This window comes from Acipenser ruthenus, chromosome 9, assembly GCF_902713425.1.
Source record: "Acipenser ruthenus chromosome 9, fAciRut3.2 maternal haplotype, whole genome shotgun sequence".
NCBI lineage: Eukaryota > Metazoa > Chordata > Actinopteri > Acipenseriformes > Acipenseridae > Acipenser > Acipenser ruthenus.
Window position 1 is genome coordinate 856,672 of NC_081197.1, and position 22,786 is coordinate 879,457.

Sequence of the window (22,786 nt, forward strand, 5' to 3'; positions counted from 1 at the left end):
GAATATGTATAGCCACCTACTCATAGAAGGAGATGGTATAGAGTTATTTTTATTGTGATGGTGGGCTTTTCATTTGTTTAGACCCAATCCAGTTGTAGTTCTTAGAGGGCAGACCCACTGTTTTCAGCCCTCGTGTTTATTTGTAATAAATGCCTATATGGAGATGATGTGATATGTATTCGTGTAGCATGGCTGAATTATATTTGCAAAGATATAATCGAGCTGCCACTTTCTGATGCCATCTCACTATAAACACAATGGCGGGCAGCCACGCCCACAGTTTTAATAAGAGCGTAATATAACAGATAATGACTGCAGTTATCAATTTATAGAGTAAAACTCCTCCCCCTGGGGCAGCAGTTTTCCACTATTAGCCTCATCTCCAGGCAATGTTTGTACACTGCTGTTATACCACGGTCAAACCACTGCAAAGTATAGGAGATACTGCAATCCTAATGAAAGAATGGAAAAGCACAGGCAAGCATGGTAAATCACTTACAAGTCCGGCAAAGCATCGTGTTTATCAATGGAAAAAGCATGGTGTAAACAGGGGAGAAACACTGGAAACGGTGCTATAAATGTGCAGATTGAACCGGGCTCGTCACCAGGTGGTAATCAGGTGCTTACTGTTAGGTGCTGTTTTGTTTTGCCCTGCAGCTTGAGCACTACATGGTTAAGTGCAGAGGATTGTTATTTCTCACAGTCCCTCCATTTGTAGACACACGTTCCCTGATTGCCAGGGTAACGGTCAGTGTTGTGTGATGCACTGCTGTTACAGATGCTATCCCGTCGGTGAGATGAGAGGAGGTTAGAAGCTCTGTAACCACCAATGCAGATGAGCCTGGCTCTTTTGCACAGCGGTAAGGTGCTTGCTTGCAGTGCGCGAGGTCAACGGTTCGCGCCCAGCCTCTGCCCTGTTCCACTGGTACGGTGACACAGATCTTATGGACTGGCTGTAGTCGATCGCCAAGGTTCAAGGAGGGGGTGGGGGTGAGTGGAACGGGCAGTGTTGTGTGATGCTACATGTTCTGTCCCCTGTAGGTGAGATGAGGTTAAAAGCTCTGAACCCATGAAAGGCAAAGGTCTGAAATGCAGCACATGAGTAAGTTTTTTTTGGCAGAGCCTCTCATTTAAAATGGGCAACATTTAGTTGAGCGTTCTTCAGCAGCAGCAACCTATTTATGGAAGCCACGTTCCTCTAAAGGGCAGGGATAACGCCAAAGCACACAAACTACAGGTAGAACATCAGCTGTGAACCAGCCACCAGCAAGAGCGAAACAGAAGACGGCAAGTTATTTACAAGCACTTTATTTGAAGGGAAGCAATCGATCTACAGAATACAGTACTGTCACTGTAAAGCGGGTACTGTACAACACTTTACATTATACTTAATAACAAATACACGCAGATTCATTCATTCTTTTACACAGCGTGTATTTTGCTACTGCAAAATAAATATAGCACCATTTTTGTATGTATGTATGCATGTATGTATGTATGTATGCATGTACGTTTTGAGCTTCCAGCACCTTGGTAAATGCTGAAGACATGCATGTTTTCCATACATCGGAGAAGGACAACGATACCAGTGTATTTCTAGCCATTATAATACAGGTTCTAATTCCATTTAGCAACATTGACATTGTGTTTTCTCTTTCTAACTGATCAGTTTTCCTGCAGGACACGACGGCAGGGATTCTGTGTGTGTTTATTTTTTCCTTTTATTTATTTCACGTCAGGCGAGAAGCACACAACCTTAGCGCTGCCTCGTGTCGGTACCGCCTCCGCCGCTGGCTCTCCTTCTCCAGCAGCAGCACCGCTGGCATGACCGCTGGCATGACCGCTGGATCCGCAGATGTCGACATTAGGGTCTCTAAAAATCAACACAAGATTAAGTACAAGAAAAAAAACACACACATGTAAGGCATATTTATTATAAAGTACAATACATGTCAGGGCTGGAAATATCACTACCGTTGCATAGCAGTTTGATCCATTCCTGGATTTACTATGAGACACTCCTGAGCTTGTTACCTATACACTGTGGCAGATCAAGCTCATGGTAAAACCTGGAATGGGTGAAACTGCTATGCAATAGGAGTCTTATTTCAAGCCCTGTAATGTACCAAAGTTAATATTTAGAATAGGATAGAACTAAGAGCAAGGTCCTCCCACTCTGGGTTAAGTTTTTTTTTTTTTTTTTTTGCTGTTTAAAAAATAGATTCTGTACAGGTTCTAATAAAATGAAAAGTACACATCAGATATGTCCATTAAAAGTAGTTTTTGCCTGAAAAAAAAAAGAATTTGGACATAAGAAACCAGATTTTGTATATAATAATAATAATAATAATAATAATAATAATAATAATAATAATAATAATAATAATAATAATAATAATAATAATAATAAACATTAGGAAATAGAATATATTGTACTATTCCGTGACATCACAGAATTTAGAATGAGTGAATTAAGCACGAACACTCCCCATATAAAAGTTTACCATGGTAAATGAGATTTTTGCAGTTTCCCATGCTTTCCCCATGCGTTTACTGCACATTTACCACAGTTCAGATAACCACACTTGCTTTACCATGCTTCTCTTCTCTTCCTTCCCATGCTAAGCATTGCACAGCACTTCACTGCACAGTAAACTTTTATAGGGGTCGTTCACACAGTGTGGTGGCACTGAGCTGAAGCACAGTCCATGGCGGAGGACTGAGAGAGTCAAGATCCCATCTTCTTTACCTGTGTTAAAGATCCTATAGTAAATATTCATATTGATAATGAGCAGAGGTCCTGACTCCAGTGCACGAGTCAATCACCCCCACCCCACCCCATCCCACCCTTCAGGACAGGGCCTCTTTGGGTCAAAGCATGCACACTCAAAGAGATCACCGGCGCACTTAAAGTACCTTCGGATCACCTTCTTTAATAAATAACAATCCAGACAGCTTTTTTTTTCCTGCTTTTGCATTTATTAATAATTGCAATAAATAAAAGAGCAAGCAGAGGTCACAAGCACATCACAATCAAATGTTTGCAGTACACGACTTTCTGTTTGTTAAATAGTCATTCTCACAGCAGCAGCAGCAGCAGCAGGAATGAATGAGAGATAGCACCAAGTGGCAGCGGTGGTGTGCTCAGCACTTTACATGGACAATCTGTGATACGCAACAAAACCTGAACGCTGCAAAATCATAAAGAGCTGTTTCTCCTGCACAGCAGACCTCACTGCTTTTCAGATCGCGTTTGTATCGCTGTTACGAGCAGATGAAATTGTAGATTCTGGACTAAATACATTTGTAAAGGTGATGATATTTGAGCTCATAGGAAGAGAGGGGGGTTAACTCCTCTTCTATTATAACACAACCATCAGTCTCTAAAACATCTACCTTTCAATAGATTAACATGCAGGCAGACAAATACACAGATTCCCAGACTCGATTACTGTTAGTCATGGTTTCAGACCAATGCAGGTCAAAGCTCTTTCTGTTTTATTAGAAGGATCATGCGAGGATGAAAGTGTTAAAGCAAGATTTAATGCAAGGATGATACAAGGAAATGGATGGTTTTCATGCACGCCTCACTTGTAATCCTTGCATTTATTTATTTGGGCTTGCATTCCTTGCCTCATCCAAGCATAGCCTTCGCATTTCAATAGAGCAATGCGGGGAACACTTTACATGAAAGAACTCTAATTACTGTGCATTTACACAGGAGTTACTTAGTAAGTAACATGTGTGCTTACACATCATTACAATGTTATTATGCATAGTGGCAATGTTCTTAATGTGGAATGTTTTTGCACGATACATGTATAATTGTATTGAAATATTTGCCTTCTAAATCTTATCCGGATTCCATTGGTATTCATCTTTTTACTGTTCTTATTAATTTAACGGAGGGTTTCTGGTAAATGTATCTCAGAGAATCAGACAACTACATCACAATGCCCCCGAGAGGAATCTTAACAACCACTACACTGACGGCTAACAGGTAATTATATTACACGGTAACAGAGTTGGTTCCTTAGCAACCAGACTGGTGGAACCAGATACTCTCCATTAACTGTAATCCTTGAATGACCTTATTTCAGATTCAATAATGCAATGTCCAGTAACCGGAGACTGCATTTTAATTGTTTTCTACCGGCGCTCAGACAACAATTTGAATGCTTGTGTGTGAGTGTATGTGTGTGTGTGGGTGTGTGCGTGTGCGTGTGCGTGTGCGTGTGCGTGTGCGTGTGTGTGTTGGTATGAATTCAGCAGTAACCTTGGAAATACCTGAATAGAACCAGAAACCAGCGAGCAGAGGAAATGTACATTCGTAATCACTTTGTAAAATGTTACGTAACTGCTATAGATAAGTGCTTTAATAATATCAGACCCTGACATTTAACGGAAATGACTTGGTTACTTCTTAATGATGAGAGGTAATGAATGAAAGACGAGCAGGAGAAAGACAAAGGGTAGAGAGAGAGACAGATAGTGAGAGAGAGAGAAAGAGGGTAGGAGAGAGATGAAAAACATCTCATTAATTTTGCAGCCTTCACCCCCCCCAAACAAAATAAAAGAGTGCAATGATTTTTTTTACTCTTTAGCCTCAGCCAGTTTGTTGTTGGTCTCTTTACTTTTCTCCTTTTCTTTCTCTTTCTCTTTCTCCTTCTCTTTCTCCTTCTCTTTCTCCGTCTCCCCTTCCTCTGGCTTCGATTTGGAGGTTTTCTCTGTGGCTTTCTTCTTGGAGCTGCGTCCCGAGGTGGAGTCCTGCTTTTCTTTGGCCCTTTTCACAGGTTTATGGCTTGTTGTTGTAGTTGTTGTTGTGGTCGTTGTCTTTTTTGGCTTGGAACGCTGGGTGGTAGGCTTCTCCACCTGATGAGGAAAACAACACCAGAGATGAAACCAGCCGGCTTGAACACAGCTGCAGGTTTGCAACACGGAAACACTGTGCACGTTCACAATGTGTTTTAATATGCTTTACCTTACCTCTCAGGGCTTAGCAAGCTTGCAACACGGAAACACTGTGCACGCTCACAATGTGTTTTAATATGCTTTACCTTACCTCTCAGGGCTTAGCAAGCTTGCAACACGGAAACACTGTGCACGCTCACAATGTGTTTTAATATGCTTTACCTTACCTCTCAGGGCTTAGCAAGCTTGCAACACGGAAACACTGTGCACGCTCACAATGTGTTTTAATATGCTTTACCTTACCTCTCAGGGCTTAGCAAGCTTGCAACACGGAAACACTGTGCACGCTCACAATGTGTTTTAATATGCTTTACCTTACCTCTCAGGGCTTAGCAAGCTTGCAACACGGAAACACTGCGCACGCTCACAATGTGTTTCAATATGCTTTACCTTACCTCTCAGGGCTTAGCGGCTGCAGGCTTTACCATTATTTCACTCTGCTGTGCTTTTATTATGGTAAGCTTTTATAACGGACTGTTGACACAATTTGTTATTAACTAAATTAAATATGAAATTAGCCCATGATGCATGCTGGATACAAACAGGTTAAAAGGCAAGACTTCAACAAGACAATCAACTTAGTTACTGAATTGATTGCTTAAAAAAGAAATCTATTTTTCAGCTTCAACATCCGGTGCTTAGAGGAATGAGGTATGTAAGCAACACACATATTCTCCAACACCAAAGACAAAAACAACACATCATCTATACCCTTAGAAAAGTTTACCACTGTATGATTGCACCGTATTTTTGCAGTTTTGCCATGTTTTTCCAATGGTTATTGGTTTGTAATGTTTAATAATATGCTTTATCATACCTCGCTGTTCTTTACAATGCTTACCTATGCTTCACCGTGCTTTCACTGTGTATTATGACACTTTGCTATGCTTTTACTATAGTAAACTTTTATAAGGGTAGACTTCATTACAGCAGTGAGAGGCCAAAACTCAGAGGTCCACTCCTTAAAAGTTAGAGTTAAGGAAGATACATACATGTACGAAGTTGAAACGGGCAAGTGTTTTTCTAAATCTATGTTTGAGATGTGGAATCCAAAGCTGTGCAATTCAAAGTGTATAACTGATAAATAAACAGCCTAGTGTTACTTAAGCTACAACTGATTTGCTGTTTTTCATTTAGCCCCAGTAAATCTCAAGCAAAACATGCATCATTACTTGTGAAAAAAACAAAACCAATAGAAAAATCAATAGAAAATCAAACCCACATAACACACAGAGCCTGAATACATTTCCTAAACCACAGGGAGTGCGTTCCATATAAATGGACCTGTCAGACAGGATTCTGAAAAAAAACCCCAAAAAAACTGCTTTGCATGGCAACAACGAATCAGCTTTCAACAATGAAATCAAAAATAACATTCTATAAAAAACAAAGGTGCATTGGTTTTGTTCCACGAACAGTGCTGACTTTATTAATGGCCCGCTGGCCAGTTTTTGACAACCCTCTAAAACTTACTGGTAATGCAGCTGCATTCAGCTCAACCCCCTGAATGGTACTCTGCGATGCTCACAATAAACTACTCATGCCAAGGCCTAGGAAGCTGTCACTGGTACCTACTGGAATATTCACTGTACTGCACCTTGCTTAGGGTTGTAAACTATTCTAGTTGCAACTAATATATGTTAAGAGCAGCATTAATCCAGTGGAGCTCCAGTGCTATAGTGATGTCACTGAGATCCACACACCTGGTGCTCCAGTGGAGCTCCAGTACTATAGTGATGTCACTGAGATCCACACACCTGGTGCTCTAGTGGAGCTCCAGTACTATAGTGATGTCACTGAGATCCACACACCTGGTGCTTCAGTGAAGCTCCAGTACTATAGTGATGTCACTGAGATCCACACACCTGGTGCTCTAGTGGAGCTCAAGTACTATAGTGATGTCACTGAGATCCACACACCTGGTGCTCAGGTGGAGCTCAAGTACTATAGTGATGTCACTGAGATCCACACACCTGGTGCTCAGGTGGAGCTCAAGTACTATAGTGATGTCACTGAGATCCACACACCTGGTGCTTCAGTGAAGCTCCAGTGCTATAGTGATGTCACTGAGATCCACACACCCGGTGCTCCAGTGAAGCTCCAGTACAATAGTGATGTCACTGAGATCCACACACCTGGTGCTTCAGTGGAGCTCCAGTACTATAGTGATGTCACTGAGATCCACACACCTGGTGCTTCAGTGGAGCTCCAGTACTATAGTGATGTCACTGAGATCCAGTTCAACTCTTTGTAATCGGTGCTCCTGCTGGTTTCAGTCTGCAGCAAGTTATACAAGTTATACAGATGTGGAAATTGATTAGAAACAGCCCAAAAACTCGGTTACACAAGGGCATCTGGCATACTTTAATAAAGGCAATGTATGCAGCACATTCGTTGTCATGTTATTTGTCCCATCCACTCATTTATTTTATTAGTACTGAGTCAAAACAAAGAAGACGTGGCTATTCGGGTCTAAAATTCAAACTGTAAGCAGCAGGTTGAAGCGAGGTGGCTGTGCTGGATCGTTTTAGTACTGATTTAACTTGCAGACAGGAATACTTCTTGTCTGCGCTGACTTTCCAGTTTGGTTTCTGAAAGCTGCTGTTTATTTTACGTTCTGTTCAGCAGCCTCTCTAGTAGACTTTTGTTTAATGTGTGATTCTGGAGCTAAATAGCGAGCGAGCGTATTTTCTCCAAATACACATTAAGATATTGAAAACAATTACCTCAGTCTGCATGTAGTTTCTTTGTGAAATAACTTAAAACGATCATCAGCCGAAATATACTTTGCTTTTTTTGTCGTCCATATCTACTATTTTCCCTGCAATGCTGAAACTAGATTTTAGCAACCTAAATCAAAACAATGCAGCACCTTTGTCCCGCCCCCTCCTGCACACTACAGGTCACATAAAAGCAGTAAAGACGCACTGATAGGCTGAAAACTTTGTCATTTGAATAGTAAATAAAAACGTAAACTGCTTTGGAGAATTTATTTTGTAAATGTTACTTGTGGACATTTTTTGTTTGTTTGTTTTTTGCTTAAGTGCAATGCACACGGGACGGCGCAGGAATAAAAAGGGCTATCTACAGAAGGAAGACGCGTAGTTTGCATCACTTGCGTTGTGCAGTAGTTCATTTAAACACGTTTTCTTTTTTTTTTTTCTCTCTGTACTTGTTTGTATGCATTGGCCCCTAAGAGGTGAATTTCGCGGTGACCCCTCAATTTCACGATTTCCGCGAAATCCGCGAAATCGCGAATTAGGTAAGTCCCTAGTTATAATAGTAACCCTCCATGGCATTTTACACAGGTAGAAATACACTGATGCACTGTTTGATGTTTGATTTTCTTAACCTTGGTGCACAAAGGCCCATATTTTAATGATACGTTGCAAACAGTGGCTTGGGTCTGACTGTGTTATCGTTCGCATCGATGCGTTCCGGAAGCTGAAACTGGCAATTTAGATTTTGTACGTTTCCAGTTATTAATGTGTTCCCCACCTCTCAAATACCCCAAACCCCAAACCCCCTCTCGTCTTAAAGACCGTGAAGCTGGGGTCATTAATACCATTAAAAAAATGTTGTATAAATAATCTGACGATAATCCTAGATATTTTAGATCTGCCATGTGTGTGCCTATAGCTGAGGCAACATGAAGCCACTTTGTGGCTTTTGAACTTTTTCAGGCCACTGCACAGCATACCAGGGGGGACATGGGGTTTGATACAGCAAAGTTGCCTCAAACTAGGTCTCCTGGAACCCTAGTGTTCTTCTAGAACCAGGTTTGAAGCCCCTGTTCCTGTAACAGTGGCTTTGTGTTCCTCAGCTTACATGTACAGCCATGGGACCCCAGTGCTGAGTACAGCCTGACACTCAGACAGGAACAATCCAGCTCTGAGGACACACTGATGCAACACGCGGATGGATTGCACTGACACTCAGACAGGAACAATCCAGCTCTGATGATGCACTGATGCGACACGCGGATGGATTGCACTGACACTCAGACAGGAACAATCCAGCTCTGATGACACACTGATGTGACACGCGGATGGATTGCACTGACACTCAGACAGGAACAATCCAGCTCTGATGATGCACTGATGCGACACGCGGATGGATTGCACTGACACTCAGACAGGAACAATCCAGCTCTGATGACACACTGATGTGACACGCGGATGGATTGCACTGACACTCAGACAGGAACAATCCAGCTCTGATGACACACTGATGTGACACGCGGATGGATTGCACTGACACTCAGACAGGAACAATCCAGCTCTGATGACACACTGATGTGACACGCGGAGGGATTGCACTGACACTCAGACAGGAACAATCCAGCTCTGATGATGCACTGATGTGACACGCGGAGGGATTGCTCAGACCGGGGCTCTTACCTTGGGAAAGTCTTTGTACAGTTCACTGTAGAGGCTGCGTATCCTCCTGCGGTCTGTCACTTTGTTATCTGCTGGCAGATGCTTCCCCTGCTCCCCCTTGAACTGGGCGCTGTAACTGGTTTCATGGGGGGTTTTATCCTCGGGAGGTGCGTACTGAGACTTGGCTTTGAAAGGCTTTACTGGCTTGACATCCGAATAGGCTCTGAATTCATTTCTGTAGGGGTGCAATCAGCCGAAACACAAACAAACAAACAAACAAAATGACATCAGCGTTAGTTTAACCAGCCAGTGTGGAATCACCAATTAGGTGCAGTTACTGCTTTTGTTCTACCAGTGTAGCCAAATAAAACATGAGGGAGGAGACTACATGAACCTCTATGTAATTATATTGTAATAATGGGGTAATTACCAATGGTTCTTGTTCTTATAATTACTGGGTAATTCAATGCAAATTTATCATACAACCACAACACAGGCCATTGCCATGTTATTACAGACTTACTGTATTCCACTTGTAGTAATCAAGTAATAGCAGATAGTGTTTAATTACTTACTTATTACTGTGTTATAACATGGCTATGTGTGCCTTGTAATCTGGTGCTGCTAAAAGTAGGCCAATTAACAACACTTACCTATGCAGGAAACCAAACACTTTATAGAACTATTGTATGATTATCAAACTAAATCCATTATAATTGAGTATAACGGATAATGATACTGTAAGACATGATTCCCATATTGCTAATTAGCCTTAATCTATTGACACTGACTGGTAGATTTATGTAAATTTATTAGAGCATTTACAATAATAATAGGCGACTGAACCAACCATGTAATCTCAGAACTAACACAGAAGCATCCGACGGAACTCTCATGCTGCAGAAAGTATGATGCGATCAGCAGGCTGTGACGCAATGATCCGTGTTCTGAGTACTTCACTCAAGCAATCAATCAATAAGACAAGAACTAGAGGGACAGCACTTATTAGCAATGAAGCACGCTGACTGTTTGTTTTCTAAAATGCCATTATATATCCAACACAGTTTATTCATTTAATTGAGTCTGAAACTGCGATGCAATGACCTTCCTGGTCCAGTCAGCATCTTTCAGCTCAATGTCACATTGCTTATCTAGCAGAGCTAATCAAACCCAGACACATAAAAGAGAATACTTTGATATGGGATCTCCCTGTCTACTGTCAAACACAGTGCACATGTTCGAGTTACGCTTCAAAACAACTACAGAACTGGAACTACGGATTTTCAACAAGCCCACATCAACTTTTCAATGGCATAGGTTCATAACAAACCCAAATTAACAAATTACATACTCGTGAATGTAACATTTAGGGGTATTATTGCATACATATCCAAATGTCATTATAGGTGGCGTAAAACCTTTGGCCATAGCCACCTTCAGCAACTTCATCAAACTGCATCCTCTTCCCTTCTGAAAGACGGTTGTTGAATTGCATTTTCTAGCAGTTTCCTTTGCCGAATCTTCCATCTTCTCGAAGGCCTTTTCTGAGGGAACACAGGACGATGCAGAAGCAAGTGGTTTTATATGTTCCCTTTCTTTTCCGATTTAACTTCTCTCCTCTCCATGTTAACAGTCACCCAAGCACACTCAATGCAATCAACACAACGACAGATACCTTGACAACAAGGGAAACGTATCTGTACGTATGTAAACATAGCCATCAAAGCAGGTATTTACTGGCTGTCTATGACTGTGGCACCTCAGAAACATGCGTCTGTCTCACATGTCCGTTGTTTTTTCTTTCAGTTGTTGAGGCCGGGACGTTACTGTAAATGATCTGAAGGCTCTGACTCGAGGCTGCAGAAACACATTAAAACAAGCAGGCATGTTGCACACACTGCTGACTGGTTTTCCTTTCTTACCAATTGATTAGCCTGAGAGCCCCGAGAGAGCCCCTAGAGATCACCTTGTTCCATAACTCCCTCTTGATTTAAATCCATAGCTGTCAGCCCAGACTGCTTGTGGTCAGTGCAATAGCTGGAGATCTAAGTAAAACGTCAGGTGATCAGACTGCTTGCGGTCAGTGCAATAGCTGGAGATGGAAGTAAAACATCAGGTGATCAGACTGCTTGCGGTCAGTGCAATAACTGGAGATGCAAGTAACACGTCAGGTGATTTGCATGCTTTGGAGCTTAGAACACCTTTTTTGCTGCTTAATTCCCTGAGATCATGTCATTTGTTTCTACTATAAATGTTAATTTAATGCAATACGTCCACGTTGTACTGCGCCAGCATATGCTTTTGGAAAGTAGAGAGATCCAGTGGCTGGTGTAATAGCAGGAGTCCTAAATGCAGTAAAAGCAGTGCAGCTTTGTTTAGGCTGTCGACAGGTGCAAGACACAGAACAAGGAAAAGAAAGAAAGAAAGAAAGAAAGAAAGAAAGAAAGAAAGAAAGAAAGCAGACCATACAGATGAATTGCTATCACTCAGGATCCCCCGCTATCCCAGTATGTTTATTCTGCACATTCAGTTCAAGACACACGGCTGCCTACGTGCCCCGCCCCCAGCTATCAGAAGACACCTCCTGTATATACCCTGGTATTCTAGTTAGCCCCGCCTTCGGACTAAACTACTAGAGTAGGGGGGGATGAAAATAATATTTATTTTCATACATTTAACAGTATTTGAATCATTTAATGCATACTTACATTGTTTATTCCATTTATTTCGAGCCATAGCACCTACATTTAAACCCTACCTTTCTACACTATATAATGGCTATGTTTTTTACTTCCCCCCATAGACTTGCATTGGGCTCACCCCTGCCATAGACTTCAGTTAAGCGTGTCCCCGTGCTGTAACAGGAGGTTACGCACACATGCACGGCTGCCCCCGTACTCAAGTCACCTCACCACCAGTAACTAACTGCAAACAAAACACAAACTTAATCAAACAGACGCCTAAAACATCATGTCATTTTACAGAAGCTGTGCACCTTTCCCATAAAATCCACACAAGGCTTTACTGACGATCGTTGCGTTGCTAGGTAGATAAACAGTGTATCTGTTACATTCCTGAGGTCTTTGTCAAATACACTTGCTCAACAGCATGCAGGATACATAACCTGCGGCTCTATCGCCAGCAGAATAACAATCCTAAACACAATGACAGGCATTTCAATATCTCAGTGAGGGTCTCGCCCTCACAACTTTGCCGCAGTTATTTCTACCATTACCCTTAGAAAAGTTTACTGTAGGAAAAGCACAGCGAAGTGCAATAAAGCACAGGTAAGCATTGTAAATTCCAGAGCGGTAAAGCATATTATAAAACCTGGCACAACAGGGTAGACTGTGGTAAATACATAGCGTAACAATGGGAAGAGCACTAAAATCAACTACAATACCATCACTGGAGCAAATGCAGCAAAGAGACGAAAAATCAGCTAAAATACCATCACTGGAGCAAATGCAACAAAGAGATGAAAAATCAGCTAAAATACCATCACTGGAGCAAATGCAGCAAAGAGATGAAAAATCAGCTAAAATACCATCACTGGAGCAAATGCAACAAAGAGATGAAAAATCAGCTAAAATACCATCACTGGAGCAAATGCAGCAAAGAGATGAAAAATCAGCTAAAATACCATCACTGGAGCAAATGCAGCAAAGAGATGAAAAATCAGCTAAAATACCATCACTGGAGCAAATGCAACAAAGAGATGAAAAATCAGCTAAAATACCATCACTGGAGCAAATGCAACAAAGAGATGAAAAATCAGCTAAAATACCATCACTGGAGCAAATGCAACAAAGAGATGAAAAATCAGCTAAAATACCATCACTGGAGCAAATGCAGCAAAGAGATGAAAAATCAGCTAAAATACCATCACTGGAGCAAATGCAGCAAAGAGATGAAAAATCAGCTAAAATACCATCACTGGAGCAAATGCAACAAAGAGATGAAAAATCAGCTAAAATACCATCACTGGAGCAAATGCAGCAAAGAGATGAAAAATCAGCTAAAATACCATCACTGGAGCAAATGCAGCAAAGAGATGAAAAATCAGCTATAATACCATCACTGGAGCAAATGCAGCAAAGAGATGAAAAATCCACTACAATACCATCACTGGAGCAAATGCAACAAAGAGATGAAAAATCAGCTAAAATACCATCACTGGAGCAAATGCAACAAAGAGATGAAAAATCAGCTAAAATACCATCACTGGAGCAAATGCAACAAAGAGATGAAAAATCAGCTAAAATACCATCACTGGAGCAAATGCAGCAAAGAGATGAAAAATCAGCTAAAATACCATCACTGGAGCAAATGCAGCAAAGAGATGAAAAATCAGCTAAAATACCATCACTGGAGCAAATGCAACAAAGAGATGAAAAATCAGCTAAAATACCATCACTGGAGCAAATGCAACAAATAGATGAAAAATCAGCTAAAATACCATCACTGGAGCAAATGCAGCAAAGAGATGAAAAATCAGCTAAAATACCATCACTGGAGCAAATGCAGCAAAGAGATGAAAAATCAGCTAAAATACCATCACTGGAGCAAATGCAACAAAGAGATGAAAAATCAGCTAAAATACCATCACTGGAGCAAATGCAACAAAGAGATGAAAAATCAGCTAAAATACCATCACTGGAGCAAATGCAGCAAAGAGATGAAAAATCAGCTAAAATACCATCACTGGAGCAAATGCAGCAAAGAGATGAAAAATCAGCTAAAATACCATCACTGGAGCAAATGCAGCAAAGAGATGAAAAATCAGCTAAAATACCATCACTGGAGCAAATGCAACAAAGAGATGAAAAATCAGCTAAAATACCGTCACTGGAGCAAATGCAACAAAGAGATGAAACATCAGCTAAAATACCATCACTGGAGCAAATGCAGCAAAGAGATGAAACATCAGCTAAAATACCATCATTGGAGCAAATGCAACAAAGAGATGAAAAATCAGCTAAAATACCATCACTGGAGCAAATGCAACAAAGAGATGAAAAATCAGCTAAAATACCATCACTGGAGCAAATGCAACAAAGAGATGAAAAATCAGCTAAAATACCATCACTGGAGCAAATGCAACAAAGAGATGAAAAATCAGCTAAAATACCATCACTGGAGCAAATGCAACAAAGAGATGAAAAATCAGCTAAAATACCATCACTGGAGCAAATGCAACAAAGAGATGAAAAATCAGCTAAAATACCATCACTGGAGCAAATGCAACAAAGAGATGAAAAGCGATTCCAGCCATTCTAGGAGCTTAGTCAGCCACAGTGTGTGCAGGTAACAAGCTCAGGTGTGTTGTCTTACATGAGGTCCCGATGTCCTGTAAAAAAAAATCGGAGGACCTCTGAGAAAATGATCTGGGATAAAAAGAAATGGAAGATTAACACAGGACTACATTTTACCGATGTTGTTAAAAATTCAGAGGCCACCTGTTTATGTGGTGACTTTTTAGTCCAGCGCGAATCCAGCTTTAGATCGTAGTGAGAAACCGGGTGGATCAAACTGCTATGCAATGGGAGTCTTATTTCCATCCCTGCAGGTCTCCATATGTTTACACAACGTCTACTAAGCTATGCTAGTTTAACCTGTTTGAGATGCTGAAGAGTGAATGAAGCACACAGACTGAGGCTGCGAGACCTGTGTACATACCCATAGACAGAGTGGGGAGTTTCGTGTTCTCCTTGATGGGACTTCCTTTGGAGAAGGAGGGAAATAAAATGAATTAATGGGATTTGCCACGGGACACGGGGTCCTACTCACACAGATTCAACCCACAAGACTATTTTTCTTAATGAATAAAATACAAAGTATTCATGAAGCACAGTCGCTAGAACAACAGGGCCATATTCTCAAAGCATTTGAAGTACACAGTAACATTGCAACTGAGAGGATGTACACATGTATTTACAAAGTAACTACCATGTAAATACACAGTCATTAGAGACGCCTCATGTAAAGTGTTATCCATTTCTGGTTTGTTTTTCCAGTTGTGCATCTAAACCCTCACTCTGTCATCACTATGGACAGCACAAAGAATGATCTTTCTATGCACGCTGTTTTGTTTTTACATTCAACACATATAGTACCGTATGAAGAAGTGGATGACATGTCATGCAACATCGATAACAACCCACATCAAATCTTCAACTATGCAACAATCAGACAAGATGCAACACATTCAGAATATACTGTATGGCTTACAGGAGTAAACATCTATACCGGCAATGCGATGCTTTGTGAATACAGTCCTGTGCCTATAAATAAGGTTTAGTACAGTATTACAGTGAAGCAACACAATGTGACATCGCTATTAATATAGCATTACAGTGAAGCAACACAATGTGACATCGATATTCATGTCTTTCAGAGTACAGGGAGTTATGAAACACATGGCAGAGGAAGAACACGAGACGCATGAGAGATGAAATCAGGTGAAATCCCATCATCAGAAGAAAATGTTGCATTCAAATAATTCCTACCCCATCCCCAGCCCCCGCACAGCACACAGCAATCCTAAAAAGCACAAGGAGATTAACCCACAGCTGAGCTGCTTTCTATCTCATCAAACACAGAAATCACACAATCCCACAGCGCCACAGTACAGTCAACACAGTGCTGCAGTCCTGTTGTATGATTGGTGATCTGATGAAGAGCCTGTCCTCTGTGCTGCTGCTCCAGTCCCACTGTATAATTGGTGATCCCCTGTGATTCTGATGAATGGCCTGTCCTCTGTGCTGCTGGTCCAGTCCCGTTGTATGATTGGTGATCCCCTGTGATTCTGATGAAGAGCCTGTCCTCTGTGCTGCTGGTCCAGTCCCGTTGTATGATTGGTGATCCCCTGTGATTCTGATGAAGAGCCTGTCCTCTGTGCTGCTGCTCCAGTCCCATTGTATGATTTGTGATCCCCTGTGATTCTGATGAAGAGCCTGTCCTCTGTGCTGCTGGTCTAGTCCCGTTGTATGATTTGTGATCCCCTGTGATTCTGATGAAGAGCCTGTCCTCTGTGCTGCTGCTCCAGTCCCGTTGTATGATTGGTGATCCCCTGTGATTCTGATGAAGAGCCTGTCCTCTGTGCTGCTTTCCCTGGCAGTTGCTAGTGCTCAGAGTGGAGACTGGTGTGCACTGTTCTGACTGCTGCCTCATTGTTAGCGGATTGGTAGTTGCTGTATCATCCCCTCCATTCTCAATCACTAGGTCTCACAGCTGAATAAACCATACCGTGAACATAAAGCTGAGGGAACACAAAGCCACTTTCTCAGTAACAGTGGCTTGAAACCTGCTTCCTGGAGACCAGGAGACCAAGTCTGCGGCAACTTTGCTGCCTCAACCTATAAAGTTAAATGCCCACTTAATAGAAACATGAATAATCTCAATCATCTATTCCGATCACATTCATACTCCCACTTGCTCTGCTGCACTTCCTTGACCTGATTTAGTCTTCTGCATTATTAATGTGTTCATTATCTTTTTATAAAGTAGCTTGCATATTTAAAGGTTACAGAACAGCCTGTATTTTTGATGTCACAGTGGTATCAATCTATCTATCTATCTACTCTATCTATCTACTGTATATAAATATAGATATAGATATACAGACGTGCTCAAATTTGTTGGTACCCTTACAGCTCATTGAAATAATGCTTCATTCCTCCTGAAAAGTGATGAAATTAAAAGCTATTTTATCATGTATACTTGCATGCCTTTGGTATGTCATAGAATAAAGCAAAGAAGCTGTGAAAAGAGATGAATTATTGCTTATTCCACAAAGATATTCTAAAATGGCCTGGACACATTTGTTGGTACCCCTTAGAAAAGGTAATAAATAATTGGATTATAGTGATATTTCAAACTAATTAGTTTTTTTAATTAGTATCACACATGTCTCCAATCTTGTAATCAGTCATTCAGCCTATTTAAATGGAGAAAAGTAGTCACTGTGCTGTTTGGTATCATTGTGTGCACCACACTGAACATGGACCAGAGAAAGCAAAGGAGAGAGTTGTCTGAGGAGATCAGAAAGAAAATAATAGACAAGCATGGTAAAGGTAAAGGCTACAAGACCATCTCTAAGCAGCTTGATGTTCCCGTGACAACAGTTGCAAATATTATTAAGAAGTTTAAGGTCCATGGAACTGTAGCCAACCTCCCTGGGCGTGGCCGCAAGAGGAAAATCGACCCCAGATTGAACAGAAGGATAGTGCGAATGGTAGAAAAAGAACCAAGGATAACTGCCAAAGACATACAAGATGAACTCCAAGGTGAAGGTACGTCAGTTTCTGATCGCACCATCCGTCGCTTTTTGAGCGAAAGTGGGCCCCATGGAAGAAGACCCAGGAGGACTCCACTTTTGAAAGAAAAACATAAAAAAGCCAGACTGGAATTTGCTAAAATGCATATTGACAAGCCACAATCCTTCTGGGAGAATGTCCTTTGGACAGATGAGTCAAAACTGGAGCTTTTTGGCAAGTCACATCAGCTCTATGTTCACATTTGAAAAAATGAAGCTTTCAAAGAAAAGAACACCATACCTACAGTGAAACATGGCGGAGGCTCGGATATGTTTTGGGGCTGCTTTGCTGCGCCTGGCACAGGGTGCCTTGAATCTGTGCAGGGCACAATGAAATCTCAAGACTATCAAGGCATTCTGGAGCGAAACGTACTGCCCAGTGTCAGAAAGCTCTGTCTCAGTCGCAGGTCATGGGTCCTCCAACAGGATAATGACCCAAAACACAAAGCACCCAAGAATGGATAAGAACAAAACACTGGACTATTCTGAAGTGGCCTTCTATGAGTCCTGATCCGAATCCTATCGAACATCTATGGAAAGAGCTGAAACTTGCAGTCTGGAGAAGGCACCCATCAAACCTGAGACAGCTGGAGCAGTTTGCTCAGGAAGAGTGGGCCAAACTAGCGGTCCCATCATTTTTGTCCATGCCATTTTCATTTGTTTTCTTATTTACAATATTATGTTGAATAAAAAATCAAAAGCAAAGTCTGATTTCTATTAAATATGGAATAAACAATGGTGGATGCCAATTACTTTTGTCAGTTTCAAGTTATTTCAGAGAAAATTGTGCATTCTTCGTTTTTTGTGGAGGGGTACCAACAAATTTGAGCACGTCTGTATGTATAATGAACTGATAATGCACTATTTTAATAATTAGCTATTTCTGATGGTATTTCTATTGATAGGAGCCAGAGAATCCGACACCAGAACAGCCCAATTTACACAGCTGTTTGTCCAGTACAAGCTCAATTAACTCAATTCAGAGACAGCACATTGTGTATACTGAACCCTTGCCTAGTTAATATGGGAACACAGCTCTGTAAGCCACTGGAGGCTGGAGCTGCAATAAAGAGGTCCGCTGGCCAGTTACCCTGAACGCTGCCGGGGGGAGTGTGTGTTTGCTCCATCCTATACAGTATGTGCTTTTACCTACCTCTCCCCTACGCACTCCTCTGTATAGTACTTCTTTAATTAGTGTATTACGCAAGCCTTAAAAAAAATGCTAAGGTTCAGGATACATCACTGAGAACCTTATATATTGTATAGTTGATTTCTGATCCCATACTTCTATATTGTAGAATTGATCGCATACCCAACTACAGCAGAACCTTCCTCCCAATATTCCTGAGGCTTGTTCCCAAACCCCTAATCCCACATTCTCAATGTCCCATTCATTCCCAGCATGGTGTAGGGGTTAACAGCAGTGCTCCTCCATGGAAGTGAAGTGAATTTTTGGACACGGATCATACCATTTAGTGAATAACCCCAGGACTTTAGGGCCCTTGCAAAACAGACCCTATCACCTCCACCCACTTTGTTACTCTGCTAATCTTCAGTCCTTATAACAGCAGCCATTATCTATTAACGGCAGATGGGCTGACCTGGTAAACACATGTAGTATTATTACTATAGCATGACATGTTAACACACTGGTGGAATTGTTTTGTATTTGCATTCTTATATATTCCAGTATGTAGTAGATGCATCAGATGCTTCTAGCTGCTGTGTTTCTTCTGTATGTGTGCATATTAGATCCCTGTGTCAGGGCTGCATGTTTTCCTTTGCTCTATAGGGAAGCTCAGTGCATAAGGAAGATGCAGTAAAATCCAGAGGCAGCAGATGGACTGAATCATGCAAATACAAGAACATCCTCCTCATTGTAGGTCTACTAATGAAATATCAGCAGGCTCATTGTAACTGCAATGAAATATCAGCAGGCTCATTGTAACTGCAATGAAATATCAGCAGGCTCATTGTAACAGCAATGAAATATCAGCAGGCTCATTGTAACTGCATTTTCATCATACAGCAGCTTTTCAGCAAGTTTGTGCCAAGAAAACTACTTGGACACACAAAGCTTCAATATGTATCAATATAATATAAGTCCAAACCAACACGTTCTGAACTTGTGATTAATTTAAACAAAACCAATGAAGCTACAATTAATGTCCCTGCATTTTGGAAATGTATTCAAAAACCCAACAGCATCATTAACTTGCATTAGTTACAAGAAAACAAACTGCAAACAATGCAAGCCTTAAACCTTCAAACTTGATTTAACTTTTATTATTTGTTTCTCAAACTTTTTTTTAGTAATTAAAACTCAAATTCTTGTATTATTATTATTATTATTATTATTATTATTATTATTATTATTAGTAGTAGTAGTAGTAGTAGTAGTAGTAGTAGTAGTATTAATAATAATAATAATAATAATAATAATAATAATAATAATAATAATAATAATAATAATAACATTTTTTTTTCTTATTTAAAGCAAGTTAGTTATCTATATTGCTGTAGTAGTGTAGCACATTCTTATCATCACCATCCCTATACTAGGTCTGCTGTCTCGGCCACACCCCCAATACGCACCCACACTTCATGCTTTGAAAATCTGAAATGAAACAAAAAGCAAGCATGCAACAGAATCATGCTTCTAAAGCAAAAACCATGTAACCCGCTTCAGTTAGTAACTAGTATTTTGACATAGTGAAAAAAGAGATGTGGGGTGATAGTAATATAATGATGCAGTCTGAAACCCACAAACACAAGCAACATACATAGGAACCAAATGGGGATAATGCCAATTACCTGTACGAGCTTCCAGACGCCACTTCTTCCTTGATCTGCCTGTTCACGGCATCTGCAGCCGCTCTGCCTTTGCCCTCTGACGATGGCAGGCCGGCTGGCGGCTGTCCCTCTGTCTTGGTGACTACCTTCTTCTCTCTCTTCTCTTGCCCTTCCGCTGACGCTCTGGGCAGGCCGGCTGGTGGCTGTCCCTCTGTCTTGGTGACTACCTTCTTCTCTCTCTTCTCTTGCCCTTCTGCTGACGCTCTGGGCAGGCCGGCTGGCGGCTGTCCCTCTGTCTTGGTGACTACCTTCTTCTCTCTCTTCTCTTGCCCTTCTGCTGACGCTCTGGGCAGGCCGGCTGGCGGCTGTCCCTCTGTCTTGGTGACTACCTTCTTCTCTCTCTTCTCTTGCCCTTCCGCTGACGCTCTGGGCAGGCCGGCTGGCGGCTGTCCCTCTGTCTTGGTGACTACCTTCTTCTCTCTCTTCTCTTGCCCTTCCGCTGACGCTCTGGGCAGGCCGGCTGGCGGCTGTCCCTCTGTCTTGGTGACTACCTTCTTCTCTCTCTTCTCTTGCCCTTCCGCTGACGCTCTGGGCAGGCCGGCTGGCGGCTGTCCCTCTGTCTTGGTGGCTACCTTCTTCTCTCTCTTCTCTTGCCCTTCCACCATCGCTCTGCCTTTGCCCTCTGATGACGGCAGCCCGGCTGGAGGTTGTCCCTCTGCCTTCTTGTCTTGCCCTTCCACCGACGCTGTGACCTTTGCTTTCTTGGCGCTCTTCTTCTCTGCAGCAATCACTTGCTTCTCTGGCACGTTATCCACCACCTCGCTCTTCTCCGGTTCTGCCTCGCCCTCGGTCCGGGGCTCATACGCAGCAGGGGCACGACTTCCATCAACAGAGGGTGCAGGGCTAGGCTTAGCGATCCACGGGTGGTCTCCCCTTTTGGGCATTGGCCAGGCCTTGAAGTCCTTCTGGTACTGGGTTTCATTGTTGAAGGGCGTTTCCGAAGGGTGGTACTCGTGCTTGGGCTTGCAGCTCTGCTCGGGGCGCACCTTCCAAGCCTTGAAATCCTGGCGCATCACGGACTCCCCTGGGTTTTCATCGCTAACAGCAACTGACTCCTGGTCGCTTAGGGTGGGCTGTGTATCTATGGCAACCGAGGCAGCTCGCGTCTGGGGACGCGGCTGTTTTTGTTGGTACTGCAGATGGGGGTGGTGACTCCCGTCGGTCACATCTGAATACTTGGTGAAGACCAAAGGTACCGCAATGTCAGCTTTGTCCAGCTGGTTCCAGAAGCGAGCAACGCAGCAAGCCCTGGTGATGCAGGGCCATGCCATGATTACGAATGAAATAGCACAAAAATATCTTTTTTTTTTCACTCTTCTGCTATTCCCGTTTTAAACCCGAATCTGCCTGCGCAGAATGTAATGTGATGCCCTCGTCGTATTTAAGGCCGTCAGTCACAGTCCTGTTCACAAAACAAACTACAGCCTACAGTTTTTCTACCAGATATCGTTTTTTTGTTTTGTAAATCCAACAAGATAAAGAATAAAACGATACAATCAAGCCATCCTGGACAAACATAGGCTTCAAAAAATAAACACTGTCCCCCTTTTTTTATCAGAGACGTTTTGCTTCAAGTCTGATTCTATCAGCTACTGCGGGTGCAGTTCCGTGTCCGAAATGCGCTTAGAAATCCATTGCAATAGAAACAACAGGGGATGATGCTGCTGCAAGAAAACGACCCCGCCCGGCTCCTTGTCTCAGCACCCAGAGAAGATGCTGAGGATCCGAGCAGTGAGCAATCACCTGCTCCGTCAGCACGTAACGTCTTGAATGCAAGTGTGAGAGAGGAGGCGCTCCCGAATGTAACTCTTCACTGCCCGGGACCGGGGGGGTTTATACTGTGGGAACAAGAGCAGCATCTACCGGAATACTGCAGCCAGCTGGGGGGGGGTGGGGGGGGGGGGGCATGCAGTCTAGCGCCACACCCTTTTCTGTGTGATCTTTTTAGTATTTCTCTTTCTACAGCAAATATAGTATGTGTGTGTGTGTGTGTGTGTGTGTGTATGTGTCTATATATATATATATATATATATATATATATATATATATATATATATATATATATATATATATATATATATATATAATGAAGTAGAAAACTCATTGTTTTAATAACATTCTCTAGTCTGGATGTTCATAAAACATTTTGCAATATTTTAAATACCTTTTTGTTTTGTTTTGTTATAATATTTAACAGTCAAGTTTTCTAAACATCATAGAGAATGGCTCCGATGTGATTATTTACTCTGTAAAATGAAAATCCATT

General features: G+C 41.9%; 1 protein-coding gene across 2 annotated transcripts; it reads right to left on the bottom strand.

Annotated features, from left to right (window-relative positions):
- Nucleotides 1-1,301: 1,301 nt before the first annotated feature.
- LOC131738016 (microtubule-associated protein 6-like) lies at nucleotides 1,302-22,310 on the bottom strand. Of its 2 annotated transcripts, XM_059030623.1 has the most exons (5): nucleotides 20,482-22,310; nucleotides 15,030-15,074; nucleotides 9,372-9,585; nucleotides 4,598-4,872; nucleotides 1,302-1,873 (listed from the first exon to the last, which is right to left on the bottom strand). In XM_059030623.1, exons 1-5 carry the CDS (start codon nucleotides 21,789-21,791, stop codon nucleotides 1,726-1,728), a joined length of 1,992 nt encoding a protein of 663 aa, XP_058886606.1. In that variant the 5' UTR covers nucleotides 21,792-22,310; the 3' UTR covers nucleotides 1,302-1,725. The 2 variants fall into 2 exon arrangements, with proteins under 2 accessions (XP_058886606.1, XP_058886607.1); XM_059030624.1 differs by lacking the exon at nucleotides 15,030-15,074.
- Between the last annotated feature and the right edge of the window lie 476 nt (nucleotides 22,311-22,786).